Source organism: Pleurodeles waltl, chromosome 2_1 (genome assembly GCF_031143425.1).
Source record: "Pleurodeles waltl isolate 20211129_DDA chromosome 2_1, aPleWal1.hap1.20221129, whole genome shotgun sequence".
Classification (NCBI taxonomy): Eukaryota; Metazoa; Chordata; class Amphibia; order Caudata; family Salamandridae; genus Pleurodeles; species Pleurodeles waltl.
The window spans coordinates 703,728,701-703,745,621 of record NC_090438.1 but is presented as its reverse complement, the minus strand read 5'-3'; the positions used below and the strand labels follow the sequence as shown (position 1 = coordinate 703,745,621).

The 16,921-nt window shown below is 41.9% G+C and overlaps 1 protein-coding gene across 1 annotated transcript in view; it reads left to right on the top strand.

The window, feature by feature from the left end:
* The window catches only part of ABCA13 (ATP binding cassette subfamily A member 13), a 2,435,905-nt gene that overhangs the window by 371,286 nt on the left and 2,047,698 nt on the right, over nucleotides 1–16,921 (top strand). Inside the window, exon 11 of the mRNA XM_069216941.1 lies at nucleotides 5,032–5,144. Within this exon, the coding sequence (XP_069073042.1) occupies nucleotides 5,032–5,144 (113 nt within the window). The remainder of the gene's footprint in view (nucleotides 1–5,031; nucleotides 5,145–16,921) is intronic.

The following is a 16,921-nucleotide window of genomic DNA, read 5'->3' as shown; positions in this document are numbered from 1 at the left end:
TTTTCAGTGAATTTCTAAGGTTTTTTAAAGTAAAGCACTTTTCATTATCATACATTAATCCAACCACCACCACTCATGGTCTTTGGCCTTTGGCTGTGCGCAGCGGTGGTTGACTGCAGGGCTTGGCCTATGGCCAACAACTTATATTCCACCCAACCATGAGAGATGTTTTTGTGAATTAAAAAGAGTGAAATCACCTTTCAGTATGTAACTTAAATATTTATAGTTGAAAAGAAACTAAAGCAGGAAATAACCACAGACTCACCTAGACTGAAATCCTTAGCCTTCAGTGTACAGGTCTGAGACCTTAACCACTCGGCCAGCGGTGACTCCTTATTGTGCAGTGCCCAGATTTTGAGGGGAAAAGGACACCAATGTTCTATCACTAGGAATATTTAACAGTCATAACACTAGAAAATAAACTGACACACTAACAGGAGATACTAAGATTTGAACCTTCAACCTACTGACAGTTGAAGAGCTTTAGCATTAGGCCAGAAGTGACCCTTGCCTGCTGACCAATAAAAGGTATGAATAGCATTTGCATCAAACATCTTGCTAGTTTGACGCTTTGAAGTCATTGCATGGAGTGACCATTGCAATAATAATTTCTCTCACCTCCATCCCATTTTAGGATAGAAGAGAGAGAGAGAGAAAGAGAGAGACAGGACCATGGGGGAGCCTGATGGACCCCACAGTTCTAACTGGCTACCCATGTCCTGTGGGAGCCAGTATTACTCCCACTAGCCAGGAGGTACTTTAAATAGCAGCTCCCTGCTTGCGGGATCAATGTTCTCATCTGTTTCCTTGCACGCATATTTGCATGCAGGAAAACAGATTAAGGGCCTGATTACGACCCTGGCGGTAAAAACCGACAGGGCCGTGGTCCGCGGGAGCACCGACAACAGGCTGGCGGTGCTCCTTTGGGCATTCTGACTTCGGCGGTACAGCCGCGGCCAGAAACGGAAAGTCGGCCGTGTACCGCCGGCTTTCCGCTGCCCAGGGGAATCCTCCATGGCAGCGCAGCTTGCTGCGCCGCCATGGGGATTCCGACCCCCATACCGCCATCCTGTTCCTGGCGGTTTCGGCCGCCAGGAACAGGATGACGGTATGGGGTGTCGTGGGGCCCCTGGGGGCCCCACTTTGAATTTCAGTGTCTGCTTAGCAGACACTGAAATTCGCGACGGGTGCTACTGCACCCGTCGCACCCCTTCCACTCCGCCGGCTCCATTCGGAGCCGGCTTCCTCGTGGAAGGGTGATTCCCGCTGGGCTGGCGGGCGGCCTTTTGGCGGTCGCCCGCCAGCCCAGCGGGAAACCCAGAATGACCGCCGCGGTCTTTTGACCACGGTACGGTCTTCTGGCGGTTCCCGCTTGGCGGGCGGCTCCCGCCGCCCGCCAAGCTTAGAATCAGCCCCTAAATCTCTGCTTTCTGCTTGACATCTCACACTTGCAGAAAGTGGAGTTGTTTGCTCTGACTTGAGTTCCTGCAAAGTCAGAGTAAACAGCTATGTTCTGGTGATCGGCACCCTGGGACATACCAGGAGCCAGCCCTGGGGGGTGACAGTCCCCAGGGCCATCTATGGCTACTCGAGGGGGGGCGCCCCCCCCGGAAGTGTAAAATAGCCTTAGGGAGGTGGAGGTCCCTGGGGGTCTGCAACGGACCCCCTTCATTATTTTAGTTCAGCCCCAGGGAGGTGGTGGTCCCCGAGGCATCAAAATGCCCTGGGGAGAGCCCATTTGGCCCCCTCCTTTACTTCAACATGCCCCGGGACCTGGTCCACCAGGGGGCTTCATAAAATCAAGCACAGGAGCCAGCACTTGTTTATTTTTTTAACATTTGCTGTGAATTTGCAACATTTACATTAATTCACTGCAAAAATTTTTTAAAAAAGTGCTTTGTAGCCCTGGCACGGTCCCTCTAGGTCATCAGAGCTAATGGGTCTCTGCCCCTTTTCTTTTTTAAAACTTTTTTTCTGGGCCTTGACTTAAGCCGAGTCCCAAGATGGCTGCCAATACATTCTGGTTTGAAGTGTTGGCAGCCCATCAGAGCTCTGCAGGTCTCTGCAAGAGCTCTCAATATTTGCAAAGTCGTCGGGGAGGATCCGCGGCCCTAGACATGTAAATTTATTTTCCCTTTAATATCTCAAAAACTACTGAACAGATTTACACCAAATAACCAAAAGCACAATCTGCAGGATCTAGCTTTCTGTCAAATTTGGTGTAATTTCATACAGCAATTTCATTTATTAAATGCATTGTTTTGCATTTTAACTATATTGTGAAAGTAAAAATGGTCAAACACATATAACCAAGAAATATACAACTTAATTTACATATTAAACCTAATCTATACCATTTGTTGTAATCAATACATAAAAGTAAATATGTAAATAATTTAAATATAAATTTAAAAATAATGTAAAATGAGATTCAAACAATTACATTGATAATAATAACAGTAATGACAAATTAAAATTAAGAAACATTAGTTAAAAACATATATCACAAATAATTCAATACTTATAGTTACATTTCAATTTATTTATTTTTTAAATAATAATATGAACAAAAAAACTTGAATATAAATGATAGAAGGAAAATTGTTATATTGAGGAGGGATTATATATTACTATTCCCAAATCAATGTATGCAGCAACAGGGAATGGGTTGGGCTTCAGAGGGGTTAGATTTAGTATTCCCACTGCGTTGTAAGCAAAAGTAGGGAAAGTGTTGGACTTCAGAGGAGTTAAATTTACTATTCACACTCCGACCTAAGCAAAATCAGGGCCAATTTTGGACGTCTGAGTGGTTAGATTTACTATTTCAACTCCAGTTTAACCATCAGTAGGGAAGGTGTTAGGTTTCGGAGGGGTTAGATTTATTATTCCCATTTCAATTTTACCAACAGTAGGGAAAGTGTTGGACTTTGGAGCAGCTGGATTTAGGTTTACTCCAATGAAATCAACAGTAGGGAAGATGTTAGACTACCGAGGGGTGAGATTTGCTTTTCCAACTGCAGTCTAAGCAAAATCGCAGAAAATGCTGGAATATGGAATGGCTACATATACCAGTCCAATGCGTAATATATATTTTTTTAAAACCTTTAAATAAATAACAAAATAAATTACTAAAACACATTTCAAATGTTAAATGTATACTATGTGCACAAAAAGAAAATAAATCCATTTGAAACAAATAGTACTAAAAAATTATCAATTTAAATAAAAACAATGTAAATCAAATTGTCTTCCCTCTCCTCTACTCACAAAATTGCAAACACAAAAATCATAAATTGGAATATAAATACAACAATAATAAAATGTAAATACTTATTAAAACAATTGGAATTAAAATAATATTACATATAAAATTGATTTTACAAAGTTAATTATTATATATATTTATCAAACAATTAATACATGGCATTTACAAAACAGTGAACACATTTACCTAATTATTTACCAATTACACATTTAATTAACATGCACACAATTAACACATAATTATAATATAAATAATGCCCCACCCTATGGCTCTATAAACCCAACAATCTGATATTAAAATATACATTTGTAATTAAACTACAGAAAAATAAAATGTACACTAAAATACTTAAGGTAAAATTAAATAAATAAAATAACAATTGATCAATTAAACAATTTACGTAATTAAGAAACAAATATTTAATTCACATTAGAAATTGTCTATTATTGGAAACAATAGTGTATAATTTAATTAACACCCCACCCTTTTACCCTACAAACCCACAGCCCACTAAAAGTAATGACTAGTTAAATTAGAAAAAACAAGTACACATTTAAAATCACATACTGTACTTAATGATCTTTAACAATTATATTAAATATTAACACAAACATGTATTTAATCAGAAACTGGGATTTGTTGCAACTATATTAAAGTAAACAATATTAAATACAACATTATATACATAAAAACATTCACACCTTTGATACTCAGTTACTGGATATTCTTGTAGTGATGATATTCATGTCACACAATATTTTTTTCTTCACCATTATTGTCATTCACCCTTCTACAGCTACCTTATTTAATGTTGTTTCTTCACATTTCTACCTTTATCGTCCACCCAACCAAAACTAAGCCTATATTCTTGATTTTAGCTCCAAATAATTTTCCTAGCTGATCCACCAGCTCAGAAAGAAAACATTTATTTTACATTTCTACTTTTTGAAATTATTAAAGACAAGACTAAACAAGGTATATAAACTGCTAGAAACAGCAGTTATCATATTTATGTACTGGCTCAACTAGTATGTATAGGTGGACTTAACCTTGGAGGCCATTGTTTTCACCATTTTGGTTGGCACACCTTTTTTACATCATTTCATTTTTTTGACAACTTGAGCAAACCAAGGGATCTGATGTGACTGTATCCTAGATATCCTCAAAAGGGCTAGTTTAGTAACCATCTTTTCCATTTAGATTTTATCAGTTAAAAAGTGTGAGTGCTAGCTTTGTTGTGGCACAGGCCTGCAAGGTATGGGGAGTGGAGCCCATGTCGTTTTGATCATGACTGATTACCTAAACGAATTAGGGATTGCGGAGTGAATAAAGGAAGGAGGCAATTAATTTCTACACTGTGAATATCTCTTCAACAGACATTCTCAGTCTGTTGAAGAGATGTGTAGAGTGGCTTCCTGCTCCTGCCTGACTTGCTGGTGCCACTGTGCGATATGATTTCTCTGCATCACAAAGGGAGTCGCAGAGCACGAGTCATTGTGACAAACAGGTGTTTGTTTCAAAGTGTAATTAGTAAAATATCTAGTGAGCCAAAGTAAATTTTACTTGATTTATGCCTCTGCAAGTGCTTGTTTTTTTTTATTGATTTGAGTAAAAAGGTTCTCCCATGCATGCATGCATGCAAGTATTTGATTTGTTAAGAGCCATGTAGGGAAACATTAATAGAGAAAACGTAGATATTATCATCTGCTCAGTTGGTTACTAAATGAATCAATCATTTTCATACTTGTTTTACTCCTTTATTACAGAAAATCCAGTGTTCACAAGAAATAGTCATTGCATATTTAGCAGCTGTCAAGGCAGGTCAACAAGGCGTTTCCTCGTGTCTATGATTGAAGGGTTCAATTTGCTTCATACTCAGGTTTGTGACGTTTACTTTTTGTGGATGGATGGTATAAGTAAGCGGCTGCTGTTTGTAGAGTCTTTCATCTTAAAGGAACAATGTTGTTTGTGCACTTTTCTGTTTTTAGTTGGTTCTACTGTGAACTAATAATCTGAAAAAACATCTAGTGCACTGATAATTGATAATTACTGTGCCGTGCTATTATGCCTCGTGTTTGGTTTGAAAATGGAAGTTAACTTAATGTAAACTTAGTTTAATAATCTTTGTTTCTAATACTATAGAGGTTGATGGGCTTAGCAGTTGATAACACCATCATAAAAGCTTATTTTTTATAGTACCTTTTTGATATTGTGCTAATACCACACTTCTACTGTTTCAAAGCTCCATAAATAGCATATGTTATCATTTCCCAATTTATGGTACTCTGGTTACCAGAGGTGGGAGTGCGAGTCCACCTTGCCAGGATTCAAACTATTTGGTGCCAAATTCACAAGGTGCAAATGGCTGGATTACGGATGGTCAGCATTCACAAAAGGAGCCCTATGCATCCATTTACTCCTTCATAATGGCACACCACTACTGTGTATACTTATGCAGAGTTATTCCCATAAAAGGGGTCGGAAGGGAGAGGGTCCACGGATGGTTTGCCTTATGAGTTTGTGAACACCCATAACATTTTGAGTTTATGAGCTTTCACAGACACTTTTGTGACTGTTCACCACCCCTGGCAATGTTTGTAGATTTATTTCTGCAAATGCACAGGAATAAATGACGTTCAGCCTTTAGAACGGGAATAGGACAATCCCAAACATAGTGTAGATGTAAAGAAATTTGTTTCTACACAGGCAGAAGTGCTTTCCCCATGGAGAAAAAAAGAATATGCAGTTGCACATAGCGGATACTTTTCCCCTATTCTAAATTTTATTTTAAACACAAAAGCAGCACAAAAAAATGAAACATGACATTCACCGCAGCACCACTAGAAAGTTCTGTGAATTCTGGAAATTGTAAATCAACAGTATTGCAGATGTTTAATTCCTTGTGTGATTTGTAGAACACCACATTTTTTGGAGCAAACGGGTCACTGAGCCATCCGTCATCCTATAATTAACACTAAAGATGTTTGATGTGCTTACCATTAAATTATAAATGTTTGAGAATTTTCAGAAAGTGGATTTTTCTTTACCATGCACTGGAAAAGCTAGTAGATGAGGACTTGGGAACATGGTACAATAGTACTTTTTGTTTCATAGCAAGCACATGGCTATATAAATTGAAAGAGAAAACGGAGAGTGAAGTGAGTATAATGATCAGAACACTCTCGACCACATGTAATGGAGAAAAAGAGGGACGCGGGTGGAATTACCAGACCATCCCTGACACAAGGGTCAATGACTTATACTCACTTCAATCTCCGCATTATTTTTAACCTTGGCCTATACCCTTCATGGTTGAATAAAATTGTTATCCCTAGGCTCTGGGTCTAGAGCCAATTTTTAACATCTTGATTATCACTCTCTTCCTCTTTCCCATCTGTCCAAGCTCACCTGTAGGGTCTTGGCATCATCGAGTAAAGATCTCCGGCAAAAAGCCCCCCTTCGGGGGGTGCCCGTCAGACATTGCAGCGCCAGTCTGACGAGGAGCACTTCCGATGATGAGGCATGACACTCATTTGGGTGTGTGAGGATTCTTGCTCTTAGAATTAGGACTTCCTTTTCCTTTCTTCTTGTTGGAACAGTGTATTCTGTTGTCAAGTGCATTATATTAGGGAGGGCATATGGACCATTATTCCTCCCCATCCCTTTACTTGTTGATCGGCATAGTTTAACAGACAAGTACAATTAACAAAACCATTAAACGGATAAAGAATGATGACAAAGATTTAGCAAAAAAAGTATTGCCCACCAGCCCTGACACTGAGGTTCAATTATTTATAGGAGGATGTGCACACATAAGCAAAATTCTGCCACTCACAGTGCAAGAGATGAAGTGGGCTGATCTAGTACCCCATGCTTTTTTATGGTGGGTGAATGATAGTTAAACAGGCCAATAGAGGAAGAGGACTAACTCAATGCCCCTCTCTGTATGTTTGTATATAGTTTTAATTTATGACTTTTTTATTTCATAACGCTTAAGAGATTGCTAAAGCTGTGTCTAGGTCAGACATGAAACAAACAGACATCAGATAGGTGGAGGTATCTTTATTTAATGCATACTGAACTGATGGGGTTGCCAGACATTTTATTTTAAATGACATCACACTCCTATTATGACCACAGTGTGCATTGAATGGAAAAAGGTCTGGTGCAATAAAATGACAGACCTAAAAAGCTAGACTTATCCTGTGCTAAGATCATTTTTCATAATGACTATGCATCCTTTGCAAGTAAATCAGACTGGCATTGACAGCTGGTTAATTGCAGAGTATGTATGTATGCAGATGCCACTGCGGATGTCCTACATCTCCACTACCATTAACAGCCGGGCAATGTGTTGCCAGGCTGGAGAGAGCAGGCACAGGCTCCCAGTCTGCCTGGGAGCTCCCTGACAGGGTGCTCCCAGCCAATCCTGATGCTGCTTTAAGCAGCATCAGGATTGGCCGCAGGGGAGGCTGGGAGTGTGTGCCTGCAGCCTGTGACAGAGGAGCAGGGTGGATGGCGCGGTGAGGGAAAAGTTTGTTTTTTTGTGACCCCCACTCTCCCCGCCACGCGCCGCACCGCCCCGCTCCTTTTCCCACCCGTGAGTCACAACTGTCTGAAAAATGTGTTTTTTGTGACAAATATTTTTGCTTTTAGAAATTTTTCCTATCTTGGCAAGGATGCACCTGCTTCCCCAACAACTAGTTTTACTAAAAGAAACATGACAAAAAAAAAAGCACTGACAAAGATAAAAAGGGTAAAATGTTTAATAATCTGGGTAAACAAGATCAATACTCCGTGCTCAACTTCATATAATGTGCCGGTTAACCTCCGGTACATCTTTTATGTGCAACAACAAACAGTTAATAAGGAGTTCGAATTATAATTTTGGCTGAGAGTCCAACAAAAGAGCTTTTTAAAGGTACACAATGTTTTTACGTAGTGTCCATCAAGCAGCTTATTGTCCATTAACACAACTAAACCAACAAGTGCCATTCCACAGTGTTGCAGCCAACACATGTTTAGTGGGTGTGCCAGATTCTCAAGGCTAAGGATTATCCTCACATTCTATGGTAAGTATGCAGCTGAGCTCTTCAGCTACTTCTTATTTCTGAAAGCTGTAATCAGAAAATGCCAGTTATATCCACCATTTCTGTGTAGCAACATTGTGATAAATTCACACTTCTTCACAGGGAACTACAGTGTGAAATACATGTTGATGAAACAGCATTCATGTGGTTCAGGTCAGCTAGGAAGAGGACTGGAGGTTCTTGGTAATTGTTCCAAGAATTTGAAATGGAATTGGAAATTAACCCACTCTATTGAGTTTTTAAAAGGCAATAAAAAATCTCCTGTTTTCAAACTAATGTCACAAGACATTTGATCATGTGACATAGAGTGATCACTAAGTTATGGGCTGAGTGGAGTCCTAAGCCGTTGAAGAACAGGACCAGTTGAGACAAAGGTAACTGGTTGCCTGCTATGGGAACTGTTAGGTACTGTGCTTTTTTTCTCTAGCAGTGCAGCAGCATTTGTTGACATACCTTAAGCAAATGATATAACATAACACAATAACATATACAAAGCAACATAGCAACACATTTAAAATATAACAGGGCACATCACAAAAACGCTAGAACAAACTACAGCACAACTACTGTAGTACAACACACCACATTGCAATTATGCAACACAAAACACAGCAGCATAAAAAGAAGACAACATGTCACTGAGTTTCAGTTCTGTCTGTGCTCAAGATGTGCAAAATAACAAATGCTCCCCTCACCTGCTGTTAGAAATGGGGTATTTGGTTGGCAGTCAGGTTACTTCCTGTCCAAGCAAGGACCCTTTCTCTAGTCATGGTAAGTCACACACAATCCAAATTATCCTGTGCCCACCCTCTGGTAGCTTGGCACTGAGCAGTCAGGCTTAACTTAGAAGGCAATGTGTAAAGTATTTGTGCAATAAATCTTACAGTGCCAGCATATAGCACCACAAAAATGCACCACACAGTGTTTAGAAAAAAATATAATATTTATCTGGTTAAATGCAGGTCAAAACGATCAAAGATGCAATAAGTAAATGTAGAGATGTCACTGAAAAGTGATATAAAGTGTCTTAAGTCTTTTAAAAGCAAACAAAGTTTCTTTCAAGCACAAAGTACCTGGTTCGCGTGAAAAATCTCCAAAAAAAGAACCGCAGAGGAGGAGATGCGTGGAAACAAAGGGGTGTGCGTCGATGTCTCGGGCCGCACACGGCGATGCGTCGTTTAGTTTTCATGCAGGGATGGCTGTGCGTTGATTTCCGGCACTCGGTCGTGGATCCTCTTCGGGTTGCAGGGTCTTTAGACGCCCCGGGGACGGAGCGTGGATTTCCTACACTGGCAGGGTGAGGTCACAGGAGCTGCATCGATCCGGTGGGGGTTGCGTCAAATTATCTACCTCATGGCAGGCGCTGAGTTGATTCCTCTCTGGAAGTCGGGCTGCGTCATTCTGGCTTGGCTCTGCGTTGATCCAGTGGGCCGTGCGTCGAATTTCCCATCGCTATGCTGGTGCTACGTCAATCTTCTAGTTGTGCAGTCGGGCTGCATGATTCCGGTTCAGCGTGCAGTGAAATTTTCGCTGCGGTGCAGGCTGTGCATCGTTTTTGGCAGGCTGTGCGTTGAATTTCGCTGCACAACGAGTCCTTCTTGAAGCGATGAAGTCTTTTTGGTCCTGAGACTTCAGGGAACACAAGGCAAACTCTATCCAAGCCCTTGGAGAGCACTTCTTCACCTCAGCCAGAGAGCAGCAAGGCAGCAGGGCAACAGCAAGGCAGTAGTTCTTCACAGAAAGCAGTCAGGTGAGTCCTTTGGGCAGCCAGGCAGTTCTTCTTGGCAGGATGCAGGTTCTGGTTACAAGTTTCTTCTCCTGGAAGTGTCTGAGTTGGTAGGGGCAGAGGCCCTGTTTGTATACCCAAATGTGCCTTTGAAGTGGGGGAGACTTCAAAGAGTGGCTTAGAAGTGCACCAGGTCCCCTTTCAGTTCAATCCTGTCTGCCAGGGTCCCAGTAGGGGGTGTGGCAGTCCTTTGTGTGAGAGCAGGCCCTCCATCCTCCGAGCCCAGGAAGACCCATTAAGACCCATTAAAAATGCAGATGTATGCAAGTGAGGCTGAGTATTCTGTGTTTGGGATGTATCTAAGTGAATGCAAAAGGAGCTGTCAACGAAGCCCAGCCAGGTGTGGATTGTAAGGCACAGAAAGATTTAAGTGCGGAGAAATGCTCACTTTCTAAAAGTGGCATTTCTAAAATAGTAATATTAAATCCAACTTCACAAGTCAGCAGGATTTAATTTCACCATTCTGGCCATACTAAATATGACCTTCCTACTCCTTTCAGAACAGCAGCTACCACTCAAACAATGTATGAGGGCTGCCCCAATGTTAGCATATGAAGGGAGCAGGCCTCACAGCAGTGTAAAAATGAATTTAGGAGTTTTACACTACCAGGACATGTAAACGACATAGGTACATGTCCTGCCTTTTGCCTACACAGCATCCTGCCCTATGGGTTACCAAGGGCATACCTTAGGGGTGTCTTATATGTTGAAAAAGGGGAGTTTTAGGCTTGGCAAGTACTTTTAAATGCCAAGTCAAATTGGCAGTGAAACTGCTCACACAGGCCTTGCAATGGCAGGCCTGACCCAAGGTTCAGGGGCTACTTAAGTGGGTGGCACAATCAGTGCTGCAGGCCCACTAGTAGCATTTAATCTACAGGCCTTGGCACACATAGTGCACTCTACTAGGGACTTATAAGTAAATTAAATAGTCCAATTGGGTATGATCCAATGTTACCATGTTTGAAGGCAGAGAGCATATGCACTTTAGCACTGGTTAGCAGTGGTAAAGTGTGCAGAGTCTTAAAGCCAGAAAAAATGAGGTCAGAAAAAGAGAAGGAGGAAGGCACAAAGTCTGCGGAGAACCCTGCAGAAAGGCCATTTCCAACACCTGCCATTAATATTAATATGATTCAGGAGGAGGACTTTCATAAATGTGCTCCTTTAAAAGTGATTGTTCTGCGTCACATAAAGAATAAGATAAAACTGCTGCATGATCAAATCTGCTTCAGGTGTGTTTATTGCAATGTTATTTCAGAAAGCATGTTCTTCAGGCAGGAATGCTGAATTTGCAATAAAAGTTATGTTTCTTAAATAGAGCCCATAGGAAAATTTTATTGTTTTGAAAGTAATTTCAGGTTCACTGATTCTGATGATATTGCACTTTCATGTACAAATTTATGAATGTCATTGTTTTACAATTTCTTCAGCATGAAGCAGCTTATTGTATGAATCGCTAGAAATCACTCTGAAAACTTTAAAAAATGACAACAGAGTGGTGTGAGAAATTGGGTTGTTGGTTGACGGGGGTGAAACCCTACTCAAGCAACAGCTGCAATCCGTGTCAGGTGAACCATAAAAGTTACTAAATTACTGTATGCTTCACCCTATGGTAACTTGTCACAAAGGCAGTCAGGCTTAACTTAGAGGCAATGTGTAAAGTATGCTGCACTTAAACAGTAATAAAGTGAAAGCACAACACAAGAGCACAACACAAGAAAGATCCCACACCAATGTAGGAAAACTGATTACATTTTAATAAAATATTTGACACCAAAATAACAAAATTCCAATCAGTAGAACCAGAGTAACGAATTTTTAAAGTTTAAAGAGAAAAATAGAGCCTAGAAAATTAAAGAGCAAACCATCGACATCTAGTCAAGTAAGACCGGGACAAAGTCAAAAAGTTTTGGCTGGATGCGATGGAACTTGATTCAGAAATACAAAGTGGATTGGGCCACTTGCCTTCGAACTTAGAAGACATTTTGAATAAAAATATCTGAGAAGGTGAGGTTCAGAGGGCAAGGCTGCTGGCAGTGTATGAGGAAGAGGAGGCATCATCACTGGGGACAAAGTTGCAAAGAAAATTTCTGTGTTTGGACTTGGGGCCTGAATATGCGTTTGGCTGTCCTAAGACCACCAAACTCGAGGAGGAGGTCTGACCGCCACAATCCTGGCGGTCCAACTGCCAGATTACGATCCTGGTGGTCAGACTGCCAGGAGACCACCTTCAGGATTAGTTATCCCGACTGGTTGGAGGTGGTGAAAGTTGTTGTCAGCCACAGTGGTGCTGAGTTTGGCATCGGCATGCTGATCACAACTTTCCTTTCTGCCAGCCTTTTCATGGCCGGCTCCCCACCATGAAAAAGCTGGCAGGAAGGCAGAGTTGGGACCACGGGGGAGCCCCTGCACTGCCCATGACCATGTCATGGGCAATGCAAGGCCCCCCTGTCAGCCCCATCACAATGCTATGGCAGACAGGGCGCATTCTGAGGGTGCTGTGTGCACTGCTGCACTCTTTCCACCCGTTAGCCCAGCAAAAACATCATAATACAATGGTGGTGAGGCCGTCGGCTTCACGGCTGCCTTCCTACCGCCATATCGGAGTTTGGGTGGTTCAACCGCCGAATTCATAATTCGGCACTTAGGGTCTTATTACGAGTCTGGGGGTAACTTATCCGCCAGACTCTCGGATGGTGGTTGGACCGCCACCAATGTGGTGGTCCGAGCACCATATTAGCACCATGGCAGTCGTGCCATGGTGAGACCGCCAGCTCCACCAGGATAGGAGATTCCAGCGGTCTGGTGGTTGCATCTGGCGGTTGCGGCGGTCCTAATCTGCCAGGGCAGCACTGCAAGCAGCACTGCCCTGAGAATTATGACCTTGCTCTCCGCCATCCTTTTCATGTCAGTAGCACCACCATGAAAAGGATGGCGGAGAACGGGTGCAGAGGGCCCCGGGGTCCCTGCCCAAGCACTTGGCATGGGCAGTGCAAGGGCTCCCCTGGCCAGCCCCTTTGCAATGTTCACTGTCTGCTTTGCTGCCTGTACCCAGAAGGGGGAGCAATTAACAGACCCAGGCAGATGGAGACTCCTAGAAGGCTTCATGAAGTTTAGGAATGGGACAATGGCAACATTCTAAAAGTGACATTTTCAAAATTTGTAATCTAAAATCCGACTTTGTCATTAAAGAGGGTTTCAAATTACAATTCATTTGACATTTCATCCTGCTCTCAATAAAACTGTTAGCACCTATTAATGTAATAAGGTAACCCAATGTTATCCTAAGGGAAAGGTAGGCCACAAAGTAGTGAAAATGAATTTAGGAGTTTTTCACTACCAGGATATGTAATACTTAAAAGTACATGCCCAACTTTTTAATACAATGTACATCGCCCTACAGGCTCTTTAGGTTCTACCTCAGGGGTGACATATGTATTGAAAAGGGAGGCTATATACTGCAAAAGGTTTATTTTGCCAGGTAAAATAGGCAGTTTAAACTGCACCCACAGGCTGCAATTGCAGGCCTAAGACATATTTTAAAATGCTTTTTAGTTTTGTCAGACAACAAGCGCTGCAGGGCCATTAGCAGTATTTAATTTACAGGTCTTGGGTACATGTAGTACATGTATGTGGAGCCAAGATCTTGCTAGACCAGCATATCTCAGTGGCTGGGAGCAAGAAGCTAAAGCAAGATCTGCAGTGCTGAGATATTGCAAAACTGCCAAATCTTGTTGGGCATCTTGGGTTTGCCTGGTGTAAGTATTGAACACAGTTTATTTCTAGTTTCTAGTTTCCTAAGCAATCACGAACCACAAGATGAAGTCCTGCACTTTATAAGAGTTCTGGAAGGAGTCTTGAGTCACTCTATCTCCCTGTGGTCAATGATCTTAGAGAGTGACTGTAGCTCAAAGCGGCCGTGCCTTAATCTTCAAGAAAGGTACAAATATAGTCATGCTTCACCACTGGTAAATACAATTTGAACTAAGCACGAGACCTGAAATCCATAAATTCGTTTAAGAAGACATACCAAAGATAAATAATCTTATGACGTTTTACTCACCAAAACAAGGGCTAATTGACTTTGCTAGAAGAGACTGAGGCATAAAAAGTGCAGAAAGGATGTAATTTTTAAATATGAAAAAATTATACTTACTTCAGTTCTTGTGAAAACAACATAATCCTGTCTGTGTGATCATGAAGTAAAAAGAAGACTTCATAGGGAGATCTCTACCAAATTAATGTATGTTATAATTATATCTACTATGCTGAAAATGTATTACATGTTGCAATTAAGAATTTTTGATCAATATATACTTGTGTTTTTAATATATAAGGAGTAATATGTACAGTGAGATTCAAATTAAGGAGAGCAAGCATACCAACTGAAAGTCCCATGCAGGAGTCAGACATTACATCTAGTGATTGGACAGAATATTGGGGGCAAAATGACAGGAATAAGGGTTTCTGCTAATGTTTGCCATTCATGTTAAAATAGTGTGGTGGCAGACTCATACCCAGGCAGAGAAGGCTAGTTGTCAGAGGTGAGGTGCTGCTCAAAACCTTAAATTAGTTATTTTACTGAAACTGTCTGTTTCTCCTTTCAATTGTGCTTTTCCATTGTGGCATGACTCTGATTCACTGATAACTTTGGGGGTAGTGGAGGATAATTCACAGAGTGAGATTGAATACTTATCGACATCCATCACTCCTGATAGTGTTGTTGACAGCTAGCATATTTATTGCTTACAACAGAATTATACACACAATAAAATAAATCTGTTGACCAGTCAGTGTTATATGTAAGAATGTATCACTTTGCATATGGTCTAGAAAATATATGCTTAGTAAGGTTTTGCAATACAGTTCACAATGTTGAATGTCTCTCTGGAATGCCTGCTACAGCAAGCACAAATGCATGCAGTCTTCTGTCTTTTGCAAAACATTGATACAGCTTGTATTAAAAGGTTGAAATCTGCCTCAGTGTGTGAATGTAGGCCACTTTCTAGCTATCTGATTCACTAATGGAGGCCACTTTTATTTTGGTGCACTGGCCTATTTCCTGCCCCAGTCTGACTTCTTGTACACCTAGGCTTGCCCACGTGGCTCTTAGTTTCAGGGAATAGCTTCTGTTTTTGAGAAAGTTCTGTTAGACCTGTCAGCCTTAAGGTGGCCTCCCACTAACTTTTTGCCTTCTTCCTCCATTTTTCTGACCTTGTTTTTGTTGGTATTAGGACTCTGTGCAATTAACCATTGCTAACCAGTGCTAAATTGCTTGTGCTCTCACCTCTAAACACATTAATATTGGTGTATCACCAATGGGCATATTTATGTTTCCTGTAAATCCCTAGTAAAGTGCACTACTTGTGCTCAGGGCCTCTAATTAAATGCTGCTAGGGGGCCTGTAGTGCTAACTGTGTCACCCCGCTTAAGTAGCCCTTTAAACATATCTCAAGCTTGCCATTGCAGATCCTGTGTATAACCTGGCAAAATAAACCTTTTACCAGGCCCAAACCTTCCTTTTTAATACATATAAGTCATTAATAGGGTAGGCCCTGGCAATTTATACATATAATTACCAAATGATGAGACATAACTCCTTCATGTTTGGTGTCTAAGTAATCACAATTTAAAAGCCTAACTTATGGTGAAGTTAGATTAGATTTTACTTTGCAGTGATGAAAACGTCACTTTTAGCTTTTTCTTGCTTTAGCCATTTAGTGACTGCATTCTGACTCATGTCACAAGACTGGGTATATTTGGCAGTTGGGATTTGTGTATTCTTCCTAGACAGCCACACACAATGGGAGCTTAAGTGTGGCTTGATGAGCCACCTGAGGCAGGATGGGACGGAGGAGCTGGACACCCCCCACTTACACCTCAATAGTTTGTGTTCTATACTCACAAAAAGGGCCTAACAACCTTGCATTGTCAGTCCAGTCAGTTTCGAGCCAGAGCAGGGTTGAGGCAGGGAATTCTTTGCACTTAAAGGCAACTGTCTAGAAGCTTCTCCCACGTTCCATAACCAGGGCACTAAGGTATAAAAGATGCACCTTAGACACCACCATTTCAGTACACTTTTGGACCTGTAAATACTGTAGCAGAAAGAAGGAGTGCTATGCTGTTGCAAGGACTGCCACTCTGCTGGACTGCCGCTTTGAAAGACTACTGCTCTGAATGACTGCTGCCCTGCCTTGCTGACCCGCTGCCATCTTGCCGGGGTGAGAAGGACTAGACCTGCATCTCTTGAACCCAGAACCCAGAGTGACTCCAAGGGCTAGTTGGCTGACCTCCTGATCAGAAGACTCAGGAACATAACAGGCTTCCAATAACCTTGAACCCAGCACCTGAACTCTGCCATCTGTGAGTTCTGCCCTCCCAAGTGGTGCCACCCCAGTTCTAGACCCTTGGAAGTGGGCGAAAGGTACCTTGCCAGCCTATGAATCCAGCAAAATCTACGCATTTCCTTTGCTGCACTGCACCAGCCCCATCGCAAAGACAAGCATTGTCTCTGCAATCCGCATCACCTTCAGAACCACTGCTGTGTGACACTTCCCTGGCAGGGGCCCTTGCATCTCTTGTCGTAGCAGCCTTGGCGACGATGCCAGACTCTGCATTGCAGTCTCACAGCTCTTTGGAACCGACAGACCACCCTGACTGGGTGTTGCATTCCTGACACTGGACTTCACAATGCAAGCTCCCATCGACGGGATCCTTGACGTCGATGCAACAGGACCTCAAAACACAGCATTGCTACATCTGCGAACTGATGCATCACCTTGG